Source organism: Mauremys reevesii, linkage group 5, assembly GCF_016161935.1.
Source record: "Mauremys reevesii isolate NIE-2019 linkage group 5, ASM1616193v1, whole genome shotgun sequence".
In the NCBI taxonomy this organism is placed as follows: domain Eukaryota; kingdom Metazoa; phylum Chordata; order Testudines; family Geoemydidae; genus Mauremys; species Mauremys reevesii.
The window spans coordinates 79,372,946-79,397,395 of record NC_052627.1 but is presented as its reverse complement, the minus strand read 5'-3'; the positions used below and the strand labels follow the sequence as shown (position 1 = coordinate 79,397,395).

At 45.5% G+C, this 24,450-nt stretch overlaps 2 protein-coding genes across 5 annotated transcripts in view; one reads left to right on the top strand and one right to left on the bottom strand.

The window, feature by feature from the left end:
* ACSL1 (acyl-CoA synthetase long chain family member 1) overlaps positions 1-17,659 on the top strand; it is a 66,781-nt gene extending 49,122 nt beyond the window's left edge. For all 3 annotated transcript variants that reach the window (XM_039540512.1, XM_039540510.1, XM_039540511.1), the window contains 7 exons: positions 9,922-9,994; positions 10,952-11,040; positions 11,563-11,679; positions 13,268-13,411; positions 15,556-15,657; positions 15,759-15,830; positions 16,080-17,659. In XM_039540512.1, coding sequence (XP_039396446.1) covers positions 9,922-9,994; positions 10,952-11,040; positions 11,563-11,679; positions 13,268-13,411; positions 15,556-15,657; positions 15,759-15,830; positions 16,080-16,220 — 738 coding nt within the window. In that variant the 3' untranslated portion in view covers positions 16,221-17,659. The remainder of the gene's footprint in view (positions 1-9,921; positions 9,995-10,951; positions 11,041-11,562; positions 11,680-13,267; positions 13,412-15,555; positions 15,658-15,758; positions 15,831-16,079) is intronic.
* HELT (helt bHLH transcription factor) overlaps positions 1-24,448 on the bottom strand; it is a 172,679-nt gene extending 148,231 nt beyond the window's left edge. For both annotated transcript variants that reach the window (XM_039540527.1, XM_039540528.1), the window contains exons 1-3: positions 24,296-24,448; positions 23,813-23,865; positions 18,036-18,086 (exon numbers count right to left, since the gene is read on the bottom strand). In XM_039540527.1, coding sequence (XP_039396461.1) covers positions 18,036-18,086; positions 23,813-23,865; positions 24,296-24,422 — 231 coding nt within the window. In that variant the 5' untranslated portion in view covers positions 24,423-24,448. The remainder of the gene's footprint in view (positions 1-18,035; positions 18,087-23,812; positions 23,866-24,295) is intronic.
* Positions 24,449-24,450: the final 2 nt, after the last annotated feature.

Below are 24,450 nucleotides of genomic sequence, written 5' to 3'. Positions count from 1 at the left end.
TGCCATTCGTGCGGACAATTCAAAAGAATGCCACCACACTCTGGCAGACGCCTGCGTCCGTCCCTCCTACGGCCCGTGGGGTTGAGCGCAAATACTCTGTCCCTCCCACGGGCTATGAGTATCTATATACTCACCCGACCCCGGACTCGCTGGTTGTCCAATCGGTCAACGATAGGGAGAGGCACGGCCAACCTGCCCCGCGCCCAAATCGAAGGACGCGCAGCGTATGGACCTGCTAGGCCGTAAGGTCTATTCCGCTGGCGGTCTGCAGATGCGTATCGCCAATCAGATGGTCCTCCTCGCCAGGTACGTCTTCGACATCATGGCGTCCCTGGTGAAACTTACGGAGCTCCTGCCAACAGCCTCCCGCCAAGAGTTCACGGTGATGTTGGACGAGGGAAGGAGATCATCTAGGTCCTCCATCATGGCCGCCCTCGACGCTGCGGACTCCGGAGCTCGGACCTTAGCCTCCGGCGTGACGATGCGGCGCATCGCCTGGCTGCAGTCCTCCACCCTGCCGCCGGAGGTCCAATACACGCTGCAGGACCTGCCCTTTGACACACAGGGTCTTTTTTCTGAGAAGACGGATTCTCGGATCCAGACCCTGAAGGATGGCCGTATTGCAATCCGTACTCTCGGCATGCACACGCCAGCGACGCAGCGCAGGTCCTTCCGGCAGCAGCCCTCCCGGCCCGTCTATCAGCAACGATATCGGCCATACAATAGCCGGCGACCGGCCCAAAATCGCCGTCGTCCTTCTGGCAACCGCCGTAACCAGGGCCAGGCCGCTTCCAAGGCCCCTCAGGGGGCCAAACAGGCCTTTTGATGGGACGCTCGAGGACGGCCCATCACTCTCTCCCTACCGGATCCTTCCCCGTTATTTTTCAACCGCCTTTCCCATTTCTTTTTGGCGTGGTCCCAATTAACAGACAGCTGGGTGCTTCAAACGGTCCAGTCGGGATACCGCCTGCAATTTGTTTCGCCCCCACCTTCCCACCCACCCTCCCTGTCCCTCTTCAGGGACCCCTCTCACGAGCAAGTCCTCTTACAAGAGGTTCAGACTCTGTGCGTGGGTGCCATAGAAGCAGTACATCAAGACAGGCGGGGCAGGGGATTCTATTCCCATTATTTTCTCATCCCCAAAGCGAAAGGGGGGCTACGTCCTATCCTGGACCTTCGAGCTGAACAAGTACCTGCTCAAGCCCAAGTTTCGCATGGTCACCTTGGGGACCATCATTCCCTCTCTGGATCCGGGAGATTGGTTTGCTGCCCTTGACATGAAGGACGCCTACTTCCATGTCGCAATCTATCCTCCCCATCGTCGTTACCTCCGGTTTGTGGTCAACAACACCCACTACTAGTTCGCTGTGTTGCCGTTCGGACTCTCCACCGCCCCGAGGGTATTTACCAAATGCATGGCGGTAGTTGCCGCAGCCCTCCGACGTCGTCAGATACACGTCTACCCGTATCTCGACGACTGGCTGGTTCGAGGTCAGTCCCGACAACTTGTGATGGACCAGATGACAGAAATCCTGTCTCTCTTTCAGCGGCTCGGTCTTCTCATCAACGCAGAGAAGTCCACTTTGATTCCGACACAGCGAGTGGAGTTCATCGGAGCAGTCCTAGACTCCACGGTGGCCAGGGCCTGTCTCCCTCGCGCTCGACACCAGAAGATGGTCTCCATCATCCGGGACCTCGTCACCTTCCCGACCACGATGGTGCGCTCCTGCCTCCGCCTCCTGGGCCACATGGCTTCATGCACGTATGTCACCGCGTACGCGCAGCTCCACCTCCGCCCGTTCCAGTCTTGGCTCGCGTCAGTGTACCGGCCGCATCGAGACCCCATCAACATGGTGGTCACGGTCACCAGGACGACCCTCGAGTCCCTCAGCTGGTGGCTCGACCCGGAGGTCGTATGTGCCGGAGTCCCGTTCCACCCTCCTCGCCCGTCCGCCACTCTGACCATGGATGCCTCAGCGCTCGGTTGGGGAGCTCACCTGGGCGATCTTCATACCCAAGGCCTGTGGTCGCCCCAGGAGCTCGCCCTGCACATCAATGTCCGCGAGCTGCGAGCGATCTGTCTGGCCTGTCGCACCTTCTGCACCCACCTGCAAGGCCGCTCTGGAACAGTGTTCACGGACAATACAACAGCAATGTTCTACGTGAACAAGCAGGGCGGGGCCCGATCCTCCCTCCTCTGCAAGGAGGCGATGCTCCTGTGGGACTTCTGCGTGACCCACTCCATTCACCTGGAAGCGTCCTTTCTTCTGGGAGTGCAGAACACGCTGGCCGACCATCTCAGTAGGTCATTCCTCTCCCACGAGTGGTCCCTCTGTCCAGATGTCGTCCACGCAATCTTCCGGAGGTGGGGGTTTCCCCAAATAGACCTATTTGCCTCCAGGGGGAACAGGAAGTGCCACCTGTTTTGCTCATACCAGGGTCGCTCGCCAGGCTCCCTGTCGGACGCCTTCCTTTACCCCTGGACGGATCGCCTCCTCTATGCCTTCCCTCCGTTCCCGCTCATGCACCGAGTGCTCCTGAAGCTTCGGAGGGACAGAGCCTATATCATACTCGTAGCGCCGGCCTGGCCGAGGCAGCACTGGTACACCCTGCTGCTTGAGCTCTCCGTTCGGGAACCCATCCCCCTTCCATTGTGGCCGGACCTCATCACCCAGGACTTCGGCAGACTCCGCCATCCGAACCTGCAGTCCCTCCATCTTACAGCTTGGTACCTGAGTGGTTGACCCACGCAGAGAGGGGCTGTTCTGCAGCAGTTCAAGTCCTGCTTGAGAGCAGAAAGCCTTCCACTCGCTCCACTTACCTAGCGAAATGGAAGAGATTCGCACTCTGGTATGATCAACGAGATCTCAATCCGTTCGTAGTCCCGGTCCCTACCATCCTGGACTACCTCTGGTACCTTAAGGAGCAAGGTCTTGCGGTCTCCTCCTTGAGAATCCACCTGGCGGCAGTGTCCGCCTTTCGTCCATCCGTGGAAGGTCGGTCCATCTTCTCGAACCAGATGGTTTCCCGCTTCCTCAAGGGCCTGGACCGCTTGTACCCGCCGGTGCGGCGTCCTGCCCCGACCCTTGTCCTGCTGGCCAAGCTGATGGGTCCTCCGTTCGAGCCCTTAGCCACGTGCTCCCTGCTCTACCTCTCCTGGAAGACGGCCTTCCTCGTCGCCATTACATCAGCGAGACGAGTTTCTGAGCTCCGCGCTCTGATGGTTAGCCCGCCATACACAGTCTTCCATGGGGACAAGGTGCAGCTTCGCCCTCATCCGGCCTTCCTCCTGAAGGTAGTGTCAGCTTTCCATCTCAACCAGGAGATCTTCCTCCCGGTGTTCTTCCCGAAGCCACATGCCTCGCCTCGGGAGCAACAGCTGCATACCCTCTATGTCCGCAGGGCGCTCGCTTTCTACATCGAGCGGATTAAGCCCTTCCGGCGTTCGCCCCAGCTGTTCGTAGCGGTTGCCGATATCCTCCCAGTGGATTTCCTCCTGGGTCACTGCATGTATCCGGACCTGCTATGAGCTTGCTCGCGAGCCGCCACGCCGCCTCACTGCACACTCGACAAGGGCGCACGCCTCGTCTACCGCCTTTCTGGCCAATGTTCCGATCCAGGACATCTGTCGAGCGACCACCTGGTCTTCGGTCCACACCTTCGCTTCTCACTACGCGTTGGTGCAACAGTCTCGAGACGACGCAGCCTTCGGCTCCGCAGTACTGCACTCCGCCACATCTCACTCCGACCCCACCGCCTAGGTAAGGCTTGGGATTCACCTAACTGGAATGCATAGGAGCAATCACTCGAAGAAGAAAAGACGGTTACTCACCGTAGTAACTGTTGTTCTTCGAGATGTGTTGCTCCTATCCATTCCAGACCCGCCCTCCTTCCCAACTGTCGGAGTAGCCGGCAAGAAGGAACTGAGGAGCGGACGGGCCGGCTGGGGTATATAACACGCGCCATAGCGGTGCCACTCCAGGGGGCGCCAGCCGGCCCGCCGGTGTTGCTAGGGTAAAGAAGTTCCGAGATGCCCTGCACGCGCGGCGAGCACACCTAACTGGAATGGATAGGAGCAACAAATCTCGAAGAACAACAGTTACTACGGTGAGTAACCGTCTTTTCTGTGGTATACAGGAGGTCAGACTAGATGACCACAATGGTCCCTTCTGGCCTTGGAATCTATGAAGGAATGCCACGTAGTGTACAACTACACTTGCTAATGTGGCAGGAGTATAGTTCCACATAAGCTGAGGGGACTAGCTGGCTGGCAACTGGCTGTCAGCAAAAACATTCTTAACCAGTCTACGTGAACAGTTGGGTTCAGTGTTTCGTCTTTCTGCTACAGAACTGTAGCTTGTCAGCAGCAGATAGATGGGGGAGGGGGACACAAGGGAGGATGCAGGATTCCTATAGCTCTGACTTGGTGGAATCCTGACTCCTCTTCTTCTAAGAATGAAGATTTAATGCACAGAAAAAAGATGTGCTCATGACAGCACCATCCAGGGCCTCTTAAAATTAGTAAAGCTGTACCATTACTACTGTATGCCATCTAGACTTTTTATGGGTGGGGGAAATCAAACACCTATTTTACTCCTATGAAATAGTGTCTGTTGAAGTAAGCATTTTTCTTCAGGAAAAACTCCCTCTGGATCCAAACTTTGCCAAATCCAATTTGTTCAAGTGCTTATTTCACACCTGGTACACATTGAGCCCCACTGCACCTCAAACCAGAGATTTGAGGCAAGTAGTGTCCATTGGTCCAGTAAGGACTAAAAACTTTACCTTACCAGAAGATATTTTCACTCTGTCCTATCCTCATTCCCCCTCTTTATCTGGCCTGGTCCTCCTTTGACACTTAAACACCAGAAATCACTTTGAGGAGAAGAGGCTCTTACCCTTCTGTGCTTGCAAATCAGAGCATGCTTCCAGTTGTGGAACAGGAGCCTACCTCTTCACTGGACAAATGCCAATTCTCTAGCCAAGCCTTCCACTAGGGGGAATCAAGCCCAGGCAGAATCCATTGGAGGCCTTGGAGCATCCTCCTTCTCCTCGTTAAGGCATCCCCTGGGTAGTCATAGGTACCCTATGCCTTGGGGGTGCAGGTGGCTGGTTGATCCTTCGTATTGGCCTTACTAGGCTCCTTGGGATTCATGTAAGAAATGACCTGGATCTGCAAGAATCTCAGATACTCCTCTCCCAGCCAATATCAATTGGCTGTCGGAACTCACAGAGGAAGAAGCCAAACTGGATCCACCAGTCCTGATGGATGTCACTCTCCTCACCTGATGAGGCAGTTGCTTCATCATTCCCTCCCCTGCCTGAGGACTACACTCAGTGTCAAACTGTTAAAGGGTGGTAGTCAAACTCAAGATACTTTTTGAGGAGGTCTAGGACACACAACATGGTCTACTGGACATTCTGCAACCCTCTGGCCCCAGTAGAGTCCCTTCCAGTCAGAGGCCATTTTGGAATCCATGGCTCAAAGACCCATATCCCTGCCTCCTGTACCCCTATCTTGGAAAGGCCTGAAAAGTGTTTTCCATGCCAGCTAAAGGGGTAGAATTCTTATTTACCCACTCAGTCTTCAACTGGTAAGTGGTGCAGGCAGCTACAGAGAGGTCCATGATGCAGCACCAAGTCTGCTGCACCTGACAAAGGCACTAAATGCCTTGACCTCTTGGGGAGGAGAGTATTCATCAGCTAGTCTCCAATTGGAGTTGCTAACTAGCCAATACTGTTAGCAAAGTATGGTTTTTCTGGAATTCAGAGACAAACTTCCCCAGGAAGACAGGGTTCAGTTCCAAGCTCGCATTGGTTGGTGTTTGAGAGAACTTCAAGCAGTAGTAGACACAGCTGACTTTGTATCTAGAACCATCACTACAGCTTTAGTTATGAGGCATGAATCGTGGTTTAACTCTTTGGGGTTCCCCAAGGAGGTCCAGAATAGAAGTGCAAGGCCCCTCTGGTAATCTGATCTCTTTAGTTAGACTGACAAGTCCTCTTTCCCTCCCCTTCCCTTCCCACTCTTTCTGCATCCAGGACAACCCACCACGCTCTGGGCCCCAGCCTTGAAGACAACACCACAAGCAAACCTACAGACCCAGACATCTTCCCTCCTTCCTGCCCCATCCTATCCCCCAGGCATTTTATCACTAAAGTCCTTATAAATTGCCACACAATCAACCAAGGTTTCAAAGACCCAGTTCGCAGTTTCCTCCAGCTCTACAACCACTGCCCAGCCTCACCTGTCATCCAATGGTTTCTTTTGATGGGATGCCTGAGGACTATGTACCATATTGACACCATGTCACATTGCCCCCAAACCTTTGTTAGATGCCTTACTTCACAAACAATGCAGAGGCAGTAACAGACAAGTAGGTACTAGAAATCCATCCAGTTGGGCTACACAGTTGGGTTCTCTCTCCTCCCAGACTCTTACGACTCCCTTCTTGGGGACCATTCGCATGGGAGACATCCTTTGTAGGAATGTGAATGGCCCAGAGATGGGGGGGCCATAGAGGAAGTGCTACCCTGATACCAATGAAGGGCTTGTACTTCCTATAGATCCTAAGAAACTGAGGATCAGTCAAGAATTGGTCTCCATGTCAACGAAATACCTTTAGTCACAAATCAAAATTTTGGTAATTCCCTCCCTGGAGAACACATTGGTTTGCAGCCCTTGACATGAAAAAGGCTTGCTTTCATGTGGATGTTCACCACTCTCCCAGAACATTTCTCAGATTCATGGTAGAACAAGAGCACTGCAAGTTCAGAATACTCTCATTTGGGCTAGCAACAGAACCCATGGTCATCATGAAAGTTTGCTCTGTAGTAGCAGTCCAGATGAGATGCAACATCTACTCTATCTTCCCATATCTGAATGACTGGCTCCTAACAGGCAGATCAAGCCAAGAGGTCCATTCTTCCTCTACCTTCTGATATCATTGGAAGTTTATGTAAACAAAAGCAAGTCCACTTTGACTTTCGCAAGGAATATAGATTTTATAGGAATGACCCTGGACTCATCCTCGGGAAAGGCTTACCTCCTCATAGACAGACTTCAGGCTGAAGACAGCCTGATAAATCAAGTCCCCCTCAGACTTCACACCACAATCAGGGTCTCTTTCCCTGCTTGGCCATATTTATATATGTAACACCACTTGCCAGCTTCCACCTCTGCCTGCGGGCCTGGCTTTGGTCTGCTTTATTCACTGGATAAGGATAACATTTATTTCATGGTAGTCTCACCTTTTACAAGACTACTATCTGTCATATAACAGACAAAATGGGAATAGGTGCAGGTGGGAGTCCCATCTCTCCCACCCACACATGGTGCAGCCATAATCATGGTTGCAGTGAGGAATCCATATGGACAGTCACAGTACACAAGGCACATGCATTCCATGGGAGGCCAGAATGCAGATCTGTCTGCTAGAGGTGACAGAAGCCTGCAGTGCATTCATTTTCCCCCTTTTATGTGGTAACATCACACCCAGACAATCCTGTCTGATGTTGATGTCTTTAAAACAGGACAGTGAGATTTCTGTATAGATAGAGGAAGGAATTTATGGAACTGGTGAATCAAGAACCACATCACACTCAGCAACATACCTACCAGGTATGCAGAATACTCTAGGGGACAATCTCAGCAGGCAGTCCTCTGCAGACCACAAATGGGAAACTTTTTTATAATTGTCATGACCAAAATCTTCACCCAGTGGGGGGTACACCCAGGACCAGCTCAGGCTTCTTTGCCACCCCAAGAGGCAAGGGGGGTTGGGGGAGCCACGATCGGCAGCACTTCGGCGGCGGCTCAAGTGCACTGCCTCATAATTCGGCGGCAGATCCTTCCCTCAGAGGAACTGGGGGACCCACTGCTGAATTGCCACTGAAGACCTGGATGTGCCTCCCCTTCCCATTGGCCGCCCCGAGCACCTGCTTCGTTCACTGGTGCCTGGAGCCAGCCCTGGGTACACCATCTTGGGATCTGTTCGCCTCCAAACAAACATGCAATTTCTACTGCTCCAGAGCAGCAGGAGGCCGAGACACCAGGGGAGATGCCTTTGTTATCCTGGATGGACCATCTCAGTATGCCTTTCCTCCCCATCCCTTTGCTACCCAGGTTCTCTGGGAAAACTTGCCACAACAACACCAGGGGGATCCCAGACAATTTCAGTTTGTTGGCCTGTATGAATGTTTTCCTTTCCTCCTGCCCCTCAATGTTGGGGCTTTCTGTTAGCTTGTTGAAGGTTCACCTGGCAGAAATAAGCACCTTCCATTCTCCAGTGGAGGGCTGCTCTCTCTACTCACCCTGCCACAACTTTGATTCCTGAAAGACCTAATTAGCAACTTCCCATGAGTGATGAAGTCCACAAACAGTAGGATCTTAACCTGATACTCTGAGCTCTTACCATACCATCCTTTGAACTGAGGGCTACATGTTCCATGTCTCACCTTTCCATGAAGGTTGCTATCACCTTGGCCAGATGGGTAAGCAGATTGGGAGCCCCCTTGGCTGACCCAGTATACACTATAGAGTGAAAGTCTCCATCTCCAACCTGAAACTCCATCCTAACCTAACCAATTTTCACATGAACCAGCATATTCACTTAACAGTATTCTTTCCACAAACCTCTTGCTTCCAGCACAAACCAAAAAAAAACCAAAAAACCTGCACTCCCTCAACATGAGACTGGCCTTTGACTTTATTTGCAAAGAACAAAACTAATTGGGAGAACAGACTACTTGTTGCTATAGCAGCATGGCTACATTATCAATCCAGAGAGACTCTAAGTGGCTGTCTAGAGACATTATTCAGTGTCTTCAGTTGGCAGGTATTTCTCCCCAAGATGGGGTGAGGGCCCACTTTTCAAGAGCACAAGTAACCTCAACAGCATCTTTGAGATATTACAATACCAGACATTTGTAAGGGAGCTACTTGGAGCACTATCCGCACATTTACAAAGAATTACATCCTAGTTCAGCCTTCTTTGGCAGATGCAGCTCTGATATCAACAGTGTTAGACACCCATACCAACTGAATCCTTGCACCCTCTTCCTGTTTGAATACTGTCTACCGATTCACCCACTTGTGGCATATACACAGGAACCAGCACTTGAAGAAATGGAGGCTACTTACCTATAACTGGAGGTTCTGTAAGATGTGCAGTCCCTATCTATATTCCACTGCCCACTCTCCTTCCCGATTTCTTCTTTTTTTCCCTCAGTAAGAGAAGGAACTGGAGAGGTGTTGGTTCCGCACTGCCCCTTATGCTCTCTGTTCAGAGCACAAGGAGAGCAGTGGCACATGCATGAATCAGTGGACACTATTTGTTACAAATTTCCAGTCTCAGACATACCCGTCCCTCAGGTGGAATACAGATAGGGACCACACATCTCAAAGAATCTCCAGTTACAGGTAAGTAGCCTCCATTTCCTCCATGGTTAGTCCATTTTTGAAAATAGTTTGGCTGGGACTTAACCATCTTGAGTAGGCTTTGTAACACTGGTCGTCAATGCTTTTCTTCTATCTGTAAAGTTGTTACTTAAATAGCTGCCTCTTGGTGGTATAAGACTTAATTTACCAATGCTGTAATGCACCTACATCTTCCAAAGAGCTCCACACAAGTGCAAAGTACAGTATGCTGTGCTCTAGTTGAATGACATGTATAGGTACTTCCCCACTTGCGACACTTCAAACTAGAGTTTTAAAACACTATTGTAGTAGATGGTTTGAAGTAATATTTTAACTTGGCAGATTTCTTGTAGCATACTTAGATTACAAGTTCCACAACTCAAAGTTGAATTGCACTGAGCTAAAGAACAAATTAAATGCCTCCATTCTACTTTAAAACTGAAACTATAAAGTGACAGGTATCAAGGTCCCCTAAACAAGTTATCTTTGTTTCAATTGAATAGTTCTATGAAGGCTATGGACAAACTGAATGCACAGCTGGATGCTCTCTGACATTACCTGGTGACTGGACAGCTGGTATGGTTTCTCGAATTTTCTCTTGAGTGAACTAATTTAGTTGTCTATTCTAGATGCTGGTGTGGACATCACTTAACTGTCCTTAAAGCTGTCCCTGAAGTACTGTAATGGACTACTTGAGTTTTCTCAAGTGTAGTAGTAAAGGGTTGTTTGAAGACTTCACTTGAAGCAAGCCACCACCTATAACTAGATGTGAACATAATGTTACAAGGCTGAACCATAAGACTACCCCTCTGTATGGCTTTAAGGGAAGTTGGGTCATAATATCCTCTAGTTTCTGTATATTAACATTATAGGAACTAGATGTCCAGAGAACTTGGATCAGCTGTTTACAAACACGATTTGAAACACTGGTACAGTATCTGTTTCTCTCAGAGCAGATAAGCATTTCTCCTGTTCTCTGATGTAATTACAACATCTAGCTATCTGGTAAGCTAAACCAAATAGCCTTAAATCTGAAATTGTAGCAACTTAAATGTCAGTGTTCTGCTTCTGAATGGAACATTCTACAAATCCTGCAGGAAAACTCTGGATATGTTAGTGATCATGCAGTGTTAAACCATTCTTTGAAAAACAACCCCCCAAAATACTGCCTTGTGGTAGTGATGCTTCTGTGGATACCCAGTGATGAAGTATGCACTTTTCTTGTAATACCTTCATCCCCACCTCAGCCTCTGCCCTTAAATTTGATTCTGCCAAGTATTGTGTTAGCCAGTGTGGGGCTGTGCGGAAAGGAAAGATGGCCTTGACTTGCCCAGCATTGCATTGCATGTCAGACCCAAGATTTACTGACTCCTGTTAGTAAAACAGTGCTGTACTGCAGAGTGTCAGCCAATGGATAGAATGCCGGTTTCTGATTTGTTTTTAGACTTAATCCTAAAACTGTAAGGTTGAAAGGCCTGGTAAGCAACCTGAACATAAATGCACTGTTTAAGGCCAATGTCTGATCTATTAAAGGTCATGTTGGAGCGCCAATGCCTTGCAGTCTCTTAAAGCTTGTTGATGTAGAAGAAATGAATTACTTTGCTGTCAAAGGAGAGGGTGAGGTGAGTAGAAACCTCTTATAGACCCTCAAATGTTAGAGATTTGTAGGGGGGTTCTTGTGCAACCTCTCTAGCCATCTGGTGAGCTAAAATCAAATAGCCTTATATTTGAAGTTAGTGAGCTTTAGTAGGTGCTTGACAAGTCGCTTTCCTGGTCTACTACTGAGTGGAGGAGTTTGACTAGCTGCATAAACACAAGGGACCTCTTCCAGGGGATATGAAGTCATTCTGTCTCAATGACACTGGAGCAGGCTAACTGTTAAATTGTACACGTCAGCAATTGAGTATAAAGAGTTATTTGCTATTAACTGTTCTGTTACAATCCGGCATAATAAAGAGAACTCTGCTGGGCTGAGATGTTGTAGCTATAATTCAGAAACTTGCTCCATTTTGGTGCTTCTAGAGACAAATGGGGAAACAAGAACTTCTGAGAACTAAGTTGTTTTTGTTCCCCCCCCCCTCCACAATCACTTATTTATTACTAACTTTCTTGCCTATCAATCTTGATTATCAAACTCATTTCAGGTATGTGTGAAAGGGCCAAATGTATTTCAAGGCTACTTGAAGGATCCAGAAAAAACATCAGAAGCTCTAGACAAAGATGGCTGGCTCCACACAGGAGATATTGGAAAATGGCTTCCAGTAAGTCAGCTTGTATTGCTTAAACATGCTTTAGTAAAACTAACTGCACCTGTTTGTTGTCAATGGCTGAGTTGCCTAAGGGGCCTTCCATAGGGTTTGAGGCTCAGTTCATGTTTCTCAAAGGTGCTTTGAGATATTCTGTTGCGAAGTACTATAAGTAAGACCACATTTGTCAGGATGGTCATGGAATCTGACTTCCAGAGACCCCTGTGACATTTTCTGCTTCAGCCCCAGGGGCTGCAGGACTCTTGAGTTGGCAGCCAGTGGGGTCCTGGCAGGGTTCCAGCAAAAGGCGACAGCAGCAACAGGGTCCCCCTACAAGATTCCAGGACAGGTGAGGGACTCCTCTCAAGGTTCCAGTGATGGGCAACAGCCTCATGTGGGGAAGGGGGACACCTTGGGCAAGCAGCTGGGAGTTTCGCATTTTCTCTTTGGGAAATATGGTCACATTGCAGCTCCCAGCTGCTGTGGGGGGGAGAAGAGAACCACACAGTTCCCAGCCACCACGGTGGCAGGGGAAACCATGGAGCTTCAGCAGCAAAAGTCAGACGGGTCTTGGCTTCTATTATTGCCTGTGACCTGTCTGTGACTTTACTAAAAATAACCATGTCAAAATCTTAGCCTTCACTATAAGTGAAGTTTGAAACCGGAACAAAGCACTAGCCATTTTTATACTACTGGAAGATTTAAAAAAAAAAAAAGCAGTACCCTAGTCTGCCCACTGTATGATGCTGTTCAGGAGGCTTCAGCAAAATTCCTCAAGGCATTTTGGAATATCTTTTTATTCCAAATTTGAGAGACTTACAGTATTGAAGATGGGTACTTTCAATTATTGGAGTTATTCTATTGGGTACCATAGGTCCAAATGGCCTGTATACATTTCCCTCTAGTATTATGTATGTTCAGTGCTATGGCTAACAAAGTCAAAACCACACTCTGCCCTTGTTTAAGAAACCTCTTGCAACTCAAGATGGATTTGGGTCTGTTTTCTTGGATGAAAACATGGACCATCAAACAGAGGGTGAGAGGGAACAAATCATAGCATAAACATAGTGCTTATAACTGGTACTGAATCTGTCCTGTATACTAAGGAAAGGATCAATGATAGGAGCCAGAAAAATGGATTATTGGCAGAATTGAAGCAGTCCTAGGCTATGCATAAATGTGAAGGGACAAATGACACTTTCCATTTCTTTTTCCTCCTCCCTCTAGCCTCAAATAAGGCTTCAGTGAGCAAGACACTCTAGATCAATTATCTAGCCTAATAATTTGAATGGTTTGCCTTCCTTTCCCTCTTGCTTTCAGTTTTTCCTTAGTGGTATTTAAACAGTGAGTACCATGTGACCTCTGTTAAATAGACAGCAACAATCAGAACCATCTCTAAATCAAGAGTACATTCATCAAAAATTATTCCAGTTACAGGCTTGGAGTAAACTAATGATAGGATTACTGGTTGGTTCTTGGGCTAGTCTAAGTATTTATCTTACAGGTATTTAATCTGCCATAGTGTTTGTAAAGCTTTGTAGCATGGCTCTACAATGCCTGCCTTCTAGAAAGAGAAATAAATTAATTTTTTCTTAACCCACAGAATGGTACTTTAAAGATTATTGACCGGAAAAAGCATATATTCAAACTCGCGCAGGGAGAGTACATAGCACCAGAGAAAATAGAAAATGTGTATATGAGAAGTGAACCTGTTGCTCAGGTGTTTGTCTATGGAGAAAGCTTGCAGGTACGTATCCTTCAACGAGATGCAAATGATAGGTACGGTTATTAATACAATCTCCCTTTTTAAAAACTGACACTGGGTTAAATTGTATAACTATTTCTCCTTGTTGCTACATCTGACTGTAAATTCAGTTTTAATGCCCTAATTGCATCACTTGCATAACTTACTCCAGATCTAAGAGACAAGGTGGGTGAGGCAATATCTTTTTATTGGAACAGCTTCTGTTGGTGAGAGACTTTCAAGTTTACACAGAGCTCTTCAGGTCTGGGAAATGTATTCAGTGGCACAGCTAAATACAAGGTGGAACAGATTGTTTAGCATAAGGAGCTAACATTTCCAGAGACCATTTGAAGTGAAGTGGCCAATTAACAGCCCTCCTGTCATGGGTTATAACAGCCCTCCTGTCATGGGGTGGGTGGGTTATACATTGTTGTAATAAGCCCATAAATACATTGCTTCTATTCAGTCCATGATTTTTAGTGTCTAGCCAATTTATGAATTTAAGCTCTCAGGCTCTTTTTTTTTTTTTTTTTTGAAGGTGTTTGTGCAGATTTCCTTTGAGGATGAGAACTGAGAGGTCAGATGTAGTGATCATTTTGTGAAATGTTCATCTTCAGCTGGTTTGTCTTCCATAATATTTCTGAGAGCTCCTTTGGGAGCATAGTGATGGTCTAGTTTTATCCACATATTGTTGGGGCATTTCATGTAGGATCCAGAGACCTGGAAAGTGTTTTGGAGGGGGTGAGCAGAGGAGGCTTTGATCATTGAAGCAGTGGAGATATCCCAACAGGTTTTACATCTGTTCTGGCAGGGTCTGGTGTTGCTTTGAGTGAGTTGTTTCCTGGTCTGTGGGGAACTTGCTTCTAATGAGCTTGGAGAGGTTGGGGTTAGTCTGAAATCCAGAAGGGGTTCAGGAAGGATTTGTCAAGATGTGGTCCCCACAAGTATGGGTTGTAGTTGTTCGATACCTTTTGTATGGGTTCCAGTGTGGAGTAGTAAGGGACAACTAGGGCTGTGCTGCTGGATGGAGTTTTATTTATTGAAGCAGGTTCTCTTGGGATATTTGGTACCCAAAACCAGAAACTTTGGTTCCCCTGTCTAGGATCCCAATGAAATGCTGTTTAGGTTGCAAACCCTTCTGAAGGGGAAATGGACTATTTTTTTAAACTGACATTCAAGTATTAAAATGTGGTCTTTAAAAAGTATATTAAGTTGAAAGATTGACTAAGTATCCTTTAAACATAAGAATGGCTGGAGCGGGTCAGACCAAAGGTCCATCTAGCCCAGTATCTGTCTACTGACAGTGGCCAATGCCAGGTGCCCCAGAGGGAGTGAACCTAACAGGCAATGATCAAGTGATCTCTCTTCTGCCATCCATCTCCATCCTCTGCCGAACAGAGGCTAGGGACACTATTCTTTACCCATCCTGGCTAATAGCCATTTATGGACTTAGCCACCATGAATTTAATCCAGTTCCCTTTTAAACATTGTTATAGTCCTAGCCTTCACAACCTCCTCAAGTGAGGAGTTCCACAAGTTGACTGTGTGCTGCGTGAAGAACTTCCTTTTATTTGTTTTAAACCTGCTGCCTATTTCATTTGACCCCTAGTTCTTGTATTATGGGAATAAGTAAATAACTTTTCCTTATCCACTTTCTCAACATCACTCATGATTTTATATACCTCTGTCATATTCCCCCCCTTAGTCTCTTCTTTCCAAGCTGAAGAGTCCTAGCCTCTTTAATCTTTCCTCATATGGGACCCTCTCCAAACCCCTAACTTTAGTTGCCCTTTTCTGAACCTTTTCTAGTGCTAGACTACCTTTTTTTAAGGTGAGGAGACCACATCTGTACACAGTATTCAAGATGTGGGTGTACCATGGATTTATGTAAGGGCAATAATATATTCTCAGTCTTATTCTCTATCCCCTTTTTAATGATTTTTAACTGCCTGCAGCTTCTAAATGTAGAAAGTTGGATATGAAAATTAGTCAACATTTTATGATGGTTATATGTTGCAAAAACTCTAGGAAGTAAGTCATAATCAGTTACAATAAAAGTGTTGGTCTGCAATCAATGGAACACTGGGAGCTTCCAGGAAATTCAGTTAAATGTTCAGCAAATGTGCTTTTTTTTTAATTATTTGTAGGCCTTCTTAATAGCGATTGTAGTACCAGATGCAGAGACTTTGTCTAACTGGGCCAAGAAAAAGGGATTTGAAGGTTCATATGAAGAACTATGCAAAAATAAGGTAGGTGCTCTAAAATGTAGAGTCCAATCATTGGTCTCTTCAATTCTCTAACATGTAGAATGCAATATATTGTATAACTTTTTTCTTTTAAATCTTGGTAGGACCTCAAAAAACATATTCTGGAAGATATGTTGAAGGTTGGGAAAGAATCTGGCTTGAAGTCATTTGAGCAGGTGAGAAACTCACTGTAGCATTTGTACAATTGGAATTGAACTCAACGTTCACTCATTACCTAGCTCATTAAACATATCAATAATTGCATAATCTGACTATGCAGAAACTGCTTTGAACTAACATTCTTCACCCTTCTAAGTGATCTGCTAAATATACAATACCTGTATACTACCACATTTTGTAAGCCTTTTTACTATGGGATGCACTCAAAGTAAATGAATCTAGGTTAATAGTTGTTCATTTTCCAGGTCAAAGGCATTGCCCTGAGCATGGAGATGTTTTCAATAGAAAACGGCTTGTTGACACCAACACTGAAGGCAAAGAGACGAGAACTACAAAAATTCTTCAAGTCACAGATAGATGAACTCTATACTAATATCAGGATGTAACTGAGGGGAAAAATGGGTTGAAGAGAATGGCAAAGATCCAGTCTACTGTTGGCCTTCATATTTGTATTCTGACTACAGCAAACATAGGGAAGGAAACTGTGCAATCATTAACTTGTACACAAATGGGTACCTGCCATAGGAATATTGAAGAAAATGGAACATTGCCTTACTGTCCAGTTATGTTGCAGACCATTTTTATGGTGACCTACAATTTCCAAAATTAGCCTTAAACTGTAAATGTAACTATGTGATTGTTATTTAAACTTCCTCAGCCAAAAATGTGACACTTTTTTTTTTTTGTTAACCAGGGGGTTAACATGTTGCCAGCATGTTCCTGCCTGCAGGATATTTTGGACCTGTCCACTCTAAAGTATTTAGCATATTGGAGAGGTCTCTCTCTGTATTGTACTGCAGGGGAAACTTAATCATCAAATAAAAAGCTATAGCTGGTAACACTGCTTCTTGCATTAGCCCTAAAATTGGGTAAGACCGTGCCTCATTGAAGAACTCAGAAGCTTACTCTTGTGTAAGCTAGAAGTTGAATATCAATCAAAGGAGAATACCCCTGTGCAGGAGGTGAATGATGTAATGTTGGCTCTCTAAATTAGTCTGTTTTAATTCTTCTGCATTAGGAAGGTGGATGCAACTATTTCATCAATGTAGCAAAAACTATTTAACACAAGCTTCAGACATAGTTGTGTAAATGGATCCAAACTCTGGAACAAGACTGGATTTTAAAGAAGGAAACCATTCAAGAGGTTGACTGTGCTAATGGCCAGGTAAACTTACACCTTGCACTAGCCATGTTGACTCCTGCAATGGGGCCCTATTGTACTTAATCTGCTTTGTTCCATTAAAATGCCAGGTGCTCTAAACACAGAATAGCTTCTGTCACACTCCCTCAGCTCTTTAATTTAATGTATGAGCAATTGAGTACCTTGACTGAAATGGGTGGGAACAGAAAGCAGGATTTTTTTTTCTGTCCGACACTTTGAAGCAATTGGAAGTATTCAGACAAGCCAGCAGAGGCGAGAGAGAGAGCGCTAGACTTTCCCCTAAACAAATTCCCACATGTAATATAAAAATACATAAATAAAATCTTAGTCCACTGTTCATTTGGAAAATTGGCAGAATTAAGCCTTGTTACAGATAAATATTGACCACTAGCATTCATTACTGTTTTTTGGAAACATGGATATATGTAAAATACAAGCACAAGGTTTGCACTAAGATTTGTGTGATTGTAATGCATTATTTAGTGTAACTTCATACATGTGTACCCTAATTGCACACACCCAAATCAATGCTCTTAGAATATCAAGTAACTTGTTACATGGGAGTTCAAATGTTTGCTTAGTGTTGGCTATTTCTATGTTTTATAAACCAAAACAATTTCCAAAACCAATGAAGGAAACCAAAATAAATATTTCTGCATTTCATGTGAGTGGAGCACTTATCTTTTCAAGGTAAGAAGATAATGGCTAATGTGCTGACAGAACACGAAATAAGACTATACATCAGACAACAGCTGTAACTAAACATTTGGGTGTCTTAGTAAGCAATGAATCTTCATTCTTCCAGTATTTGTCATACAGGAGTAGTAGTAGTTCTGGTTTAAACTTGTCTCTACAAAACTAAGACACTCAAGGATAACGTCTCATCTTGGCCTACTGCTGCCTACCTACAGACTCTTGGTTAATATGCCTATAATGTTAAGACAAAGCATACCTTGTAACTTAAACATACATGCTTGATCAGCATAAATCAATACATTGGATTCCACTCTCAAAGGAAGCACAAAATATCTGCAAATACCTTCTCAGGTCTCAACTTCCTTGCAGATAGCTGGCTGTTGTAATCTGTATGCTGGAGGCATGAATAAAGGTTACATTCTTAAATATAAACCTTTTGGCAATGGTGATTGTCAAAACCACATGGAACTGAAGCTTGATATACAAGTTGTCATTGCTAAGGTAAATCTTGTTCTCTTGTGATATACTTCATAACACCTTAAATTAAGCCTCTAGAACCTTTAAGAGGAGTGGTGGGCTTACAAATTTCTTGGTATCTAGTTGACTCATCTCCTTGACCATTTTCAGTTTGGTTTCTTACCTAGGTGTGGACTGGAGACCACACTAGTTGATCTGGTTGGTGATCAAGGATGGGAGATCAGGTGTCAGTGCTTTTAATTACAGCTATAGCTGTCCTTGGTATCTTATCAGAGTGGTGTCTGCTTATAGGCAGATAAATTGGGGGATAGGGGTTGAGAGGGCTACTGTAAAGTGGCTTTGTACTTCCCTTGCAGTGTTCTGTTACCCAGATGGTAAAACTGCTCCCATCTGGGAGTGTCTTAAGAACATAAGAGAGGCCGTACCGGGTCAGACCAAAGGTCCATCTAGCCCAGTATCTGTCTACCGACAGTGGCCAATGCCAGGTGCCCCTGAGGGAGTGAACCTAACAGGCAATGATCAAATGATCTCTCTCCTGCCATCCATCTCCATCCTCTGACGAACAGAGGCTAGGGACACCATTCTTACCCATCCTGGCTAATAGCCATTTATGGACTTAGCCACCATGAATTTATCCAGTCCCCTTTTAAACATTGTTATAGTCCTAGCCTTCACAACCTCCTCAGGTAAGGAGTTCCACAAGGTGACTGTGCGCTGCGTGAAGAAGAACTTCCTTTTATTTGTTTTAAACCTGCTGCCTATTAATTTCATTTGGTGACCCCTAGTTCTTGTATTATGTGAATAAGTAAATAACTTTTCCTTATCCACTTTGGGGAACTCCTGTCACTCTGGTGCAGTATGTACATGATCCTCTTGGGAGGATAGTGAGGGGCTTAACTGTTGTGTTCCTGCACCTTTTTCCAGTCTGGCCCAAATGGTTGAGTGACACTTGATGCCTGGGTGACATCAGGGCCTGCATGACAACCTGAACCTCAGTCCAGAAGAGAGAAATGGGGATGTAAATAGCAAGAATATCATTCTTTCTACTAGGTTTCTTTCACTTGTTGTTTGGGTTTGCAAACTATAGATCTGTTTGCAACTCCAAGTACTACTAAATATCAGGTAGCCATAATAGGACAACCGCCTCACTTGAATAGTTGCAGCCTCCTAGACACATTTATCTTAAAGGCAAACCTTTGCAATGATCACCTTCTAATGTTCAGGCTAGACTGACATGAACTCTGAAGGAGCTATAACTTGACAATGTAGAAACTGAAGCTGGCACAGAATGCAGTGGTCAGCAGGGTAAGTGAAGGGTCATGCCATGAACAATACGATCTCTGTGCTCCACCCTGGCTGTCAGTTGATGAGTGGAGTTCAAGGTGCACAGGGACTTCTTTTGACCTATAAAACCCTACTAACAGGATCTACCTGCCAAAGACCATCTCTAGACACATGGTACGCTACTAGAGTGGAGAATGCCATCTTGAGTGCCTTGACTTTACTGGCATAAAGAATGGGCTTGTGGCAAAGCATTTTATGGAGCAGTCACAGCCTTGGAATGCGAGTTCCTTTCCTGGTCCAAAATATCCTAAAATCTTCCACAGTGGAAAGCTCATCAGATTTGAAGAAGGGTGGGGAATTGTTGGAGAAGGTGCTGCTGGTCTGTTGCTTTTAAATCCTTATACTGTCTTGCTGGTGATTATATTCTAGTCCATTTTAGTTATGCTGGGATATTATTGATCATTATCAAGAGTGCCAAGAGCATATGGATATGTACCCTTCTTGGCACTTGTGATAAAATGTTCAACCATACTACTTGGTTCTGGACACTGGTTTAAACCAAATGATGACTCCTTTGTATCAAGTTGAATCAGTCATCACTTTGCCTAACATGGTAGGTTCTCAAGACTAGTTTTTAAGGGTATGGCCTATAGTGTAATTAGACAACCACCAGTGACCCATGCCAGCTGATTCAGGATTAACACTGGGGGCTGTTCAACTGTGGTGTAGAGGTTCAGGCTTCAGCTGGAGCCTAAGCTCTAGGATCCTCCCTTCACCCTAGAGCCTGGGCTCCAGCCTGATCCCAAACATTTACATTGCAATCAAACAGTACCTTAGCCAAAGCCAGAATCAGCTGCCCTGGGCCAGCTGCAGGTTTTGTAATTCTAGGGTAGATGTACCCTAGATTACCTCTCACTTTGGTTCCTGGATGGATTTACTGAGTTGCATAACTAATGATATCTCATCTTCTGTCTACACTGCAGAACAGTGCAAACTAAGTGTTTGGGTTAAAACAGCAGTGGAAACATGGCCATTGTACCAGCTACTGACTCAAATTCAACCCTGGGATGCCTGTTAGCAGCTCAAATTCAAACTTATCAGGAAGTGTGGGGTTGAAGATGAACTGAAAGCACTGCTATCTTAATTCATGTTAGCTAACTTGAGTTAACTGTGTGTATGTGTGCAGTTATATCCTAAATCTCAGTACTGTTGAAGTGCAGTATGTCACTTATGTAACAGAAACAGCCTCATACCGAAGTGCCTTTGAGAGGTGGGGAGTCCTGCTTACCCATAGGGACAAATGTTTCAAGTGTATTCTACATTCACTTTGTTTGTTTTAGGGCTGTTGATTAATTGCTGGTAGCTCACATGCTTCTCAAATTAATCAACTAATCTCAGTTTTGATCACACTGTTAAACAATAGAATACCAATTGACAAATTTTTGCAAGTTTTTCTACATTTTCAAATTTTTCAATTACAACACAGACCACAAAGCTCACTTTGTATTTTTGATCACAAATATTTGCACTGTAAAAATGATTTTTTCAATTCACCTCATATAGTACTGTAGTGCAATCTCTTTATCATGAAAGTGCAACTTAAATCTAGATTTGTTACATAACTGCACTCAAAACAATGCCAAACTTTAGAACCTACAAGTCCACTCAGTCCTAATTCTTCAACCAATCGCTTAGACAAACAAGCAACAACGTTCCAGACTAACATGGCTACCCCTCTGATACTAAGACAAACAAGTTTGTTTACATTTATAGAAGATAATGCTGCCTACTTCTTATTTACAGTGTCACCAGAAAGTGAGAGGGACTTTTGTATCCAGCATTGCAAGGTGTTTACATGCCAGATACACTAAAGATTCATATGCCCCTTCATGCTTCGGCCTCTGTTCCAGAGGACATGCTGAAGATGCTCATTTAAATAAACTCTGACTGAGCTCCTTGAGGGAGAATTATGTCCATCTTTTACCTACTTTCTGCCATATATTTCATGTTATAGTACACTCAGATGATTACTCAGCACTTCTTTTTAAGAACACTTTCACTGCAGATTTGACTAAACACAAAGGTACCAATGTGAAATTTCTGAAGATAGCTACAGCACTCAACCCACGGTTTAAGAATCTGAAGTGCCTTTCAAAATCTGAGCGGGATGAGGTGTAGAGCATGCTTTCAGAAGCCTTAAAAGAGCTACACACCGATGTGGAAACTACAGAACCCAAACCACCAAAAAAAATCAATCTTCTGCTAGTGGCATCTGACTCAGATGATGAAAATGAACATGTCGCTCCGCACTGCTTTGGATTGTTATCGAGCAGAAGCCTTTATCAGCATGGACACATTTCCCCTGGAATGGTGGCTGAAGCATGAAGGGAAATATGAATCTTTAGTGCATCTGGCATGTAAATATCTTGTGGTGATAGCTCCAACAGTGCCATCAGAACACCAGTTCTCACTTTCAGGTGACAATGTAAACAAACTTGTTTGGCTGAGTGACTGAACAAGAAAGCAGGACTGAGTAGACTTGTAGATTCTAAATCGGTTTTATTTTTAAATGCAGTTATTTTTATACATGAACTTACAAATGTAGAATTCTCTTTCATGATAGAGATTGCACTACAGTACTTGAATTGAAATACAAATATTTGCACTGTAAAATATACATGTATTGTTATAACTGAAATTGACCTATTTTAAAATGTAGAAAACATCCAAAAATGTAAATAAATAGCTACTACTATTTAACAGTGGAAGGAATTGCATGACACCAGTTTTTTGGAATCGTGTGACTAAAACTACATTCACCTACTTAATCACTTTCTTCCCTACATCTCCTTTTGTGCATCACTAACATTTATTAACCAAGCTTGAATCAGACCAAATTTTGCTTGCCTTTAGACCTGTTATCTTATGGGGAGATAAGGATGTGCAGAGATGACTAAAAGTAGTAAGCTTTCCCCAATGTTAGAGTAAATATATTCTACCTTCCCTACGTAAGAGAAACCCATCCATCGTGAAGTAAAGGTCTGCTATAGTCATGAAGTGGCTAACTGTCTGACACTTTTTCATGTCAAAATTTTCATCTTAGAAAAAATGTAATAGGGTGGTGTAGACAGTCTATTGCACTCCCATTCACCTAGTAGGTGAGGATAATACATCACTGCTGACTACCCCATCAGAGTAAGTGGATACAACAGCTGTATTCTAAGATCTTTAAGGTATCACTGCATTTAGTTTATTTGCAATGAAACTAGAGCAGGAGCATAGTATAGTCCAATTACTATATGCAAGTCTTTTTACTGGTAGGATGACAGATTTTTCAGAATCTGTGCTAAAATGGAAGCATGGAGCTCTGTTCTTCTATCACTGATGTCAAGATTTTATTTGGAAACAAATCAAATACCAATAGGGGTGTGAATGGCAGCCTTGCAGCTCAAGGGGGGGGGGAGGAAGGATAAATTACTTCACATTTTACATCACAGCTGAACGTAGCTGCAAGACTTGTATAGATCTTCACTGGCTTATTCAAAACTATGGCAAAATGAAGGTGCTCCCTACATTTTTTTGTTTACTCCTTGTTTTGAAAAGGTCACCCATTTGGTGGTGTTTGCTACATTAGGCATAGGCACTAGTCTAGTACTGTTTGAATTGACTGGGAAGTCTTAATCACAGTGGGAAGCATTCAAAAACTGTTGTGACTTATCTCCCTCTGGTGGTGTTTAAGTAAAATCTGCTTATAGGAACTAATTTCAAAACTATTGCCTATTTAAATAATTTACAAGTGACATACTTAAGACAGTAAACAGCTGCTATTAATTTTGAAAATTAATCTCTAAATTACATTCTAAAACTCAGAAATGGGCAACTAACCTACAAGCTCAAATACCCATTTATCCTTTTGCTAGTATCTGCCTGGATTACTGTTGGGAGAATAGTTGAGTTCATAGCTTGGGCACGAGCTCCGGGCCCTTTAAATCCCAGCCCTAGCCCAGCAAAGCTTGGGGTGCCCTGGGCCCTTTAATTAGCCCCTGAACCCCAAGGGGCTCCCAGCCACCTCTTCAGTGGGGAGCCCCTGCTTGATTTAAAGGCCCTGGGGCCACAGCCAGTGTTCCAGGGCCTTTAAATCTTGAGAGGCCCTGCCTCTTCTGCTGGAGGCCACGCCCCCCTCTGGACTCCAGCAGTACTGGTAAATCCTGTAAGTTACTTTCACCCCTGCAGGTATCTGATCTTTGTCCAGTGCACAGGAGAAATCAGCAATCAATGAGGCTCAAAGTGTGTCTGTATCACATCCAACTCCTAAATCCATCTGCAAAGGATCAAGGGAATATGAAGGCTCCAGATTACCTTAAAGTCCTCAGTCAGCAGGCTCCCATCAGTATATGTCCATAGGCCTGAGCCTGGAGCAGGAATCAAAAATACTGTTTAAACACCTTCTATCCCCATTTCACCCCCTCCCTCCGGACTCCTGCCCAATTATGCTACCACAGCCTTTGCTACAGGTGGGTAGCGTAGGTGCTGTGCTCTTACAGCCGGGGAAAGACTGAACGTCCTCCCTGGCCGAGCGCAGCTCGCGAGGCGGGGGGGGCCTGGCCGCAAGTCTTCCCGGTGCCCCGTACCCACCAACACTCTCTTGGCGGTACTGCCTACGGCGGGTACCGCCCCGCCTGCACCCCGGCCCCGGGAACGTGATGAGGGTGGGGGGAGAAATGGAGGGAGCAAGGCGGGGCCCGGGCGGGGCTAGACCACATGGGAAACGCAGCCGGCTCTGGGGTCGTCCCTCCAGCGGGTGCCTGGGGCCAACCACCGCAGGACGGGAGCGGCTCTCACCCGCCTGCCCGCACCTCCGGCCTCGGCGCCTGCAGCGGCGCTTCCCCCTCCTGTCGCAGGAGGGCGCTAGTCCCCAGCGCGCCCCCGTGCGGATCAGACCGTTTACGCTGCGGAGGGAGGGGGGCATTTCACTCGCACAGCTACCACCGGACGCT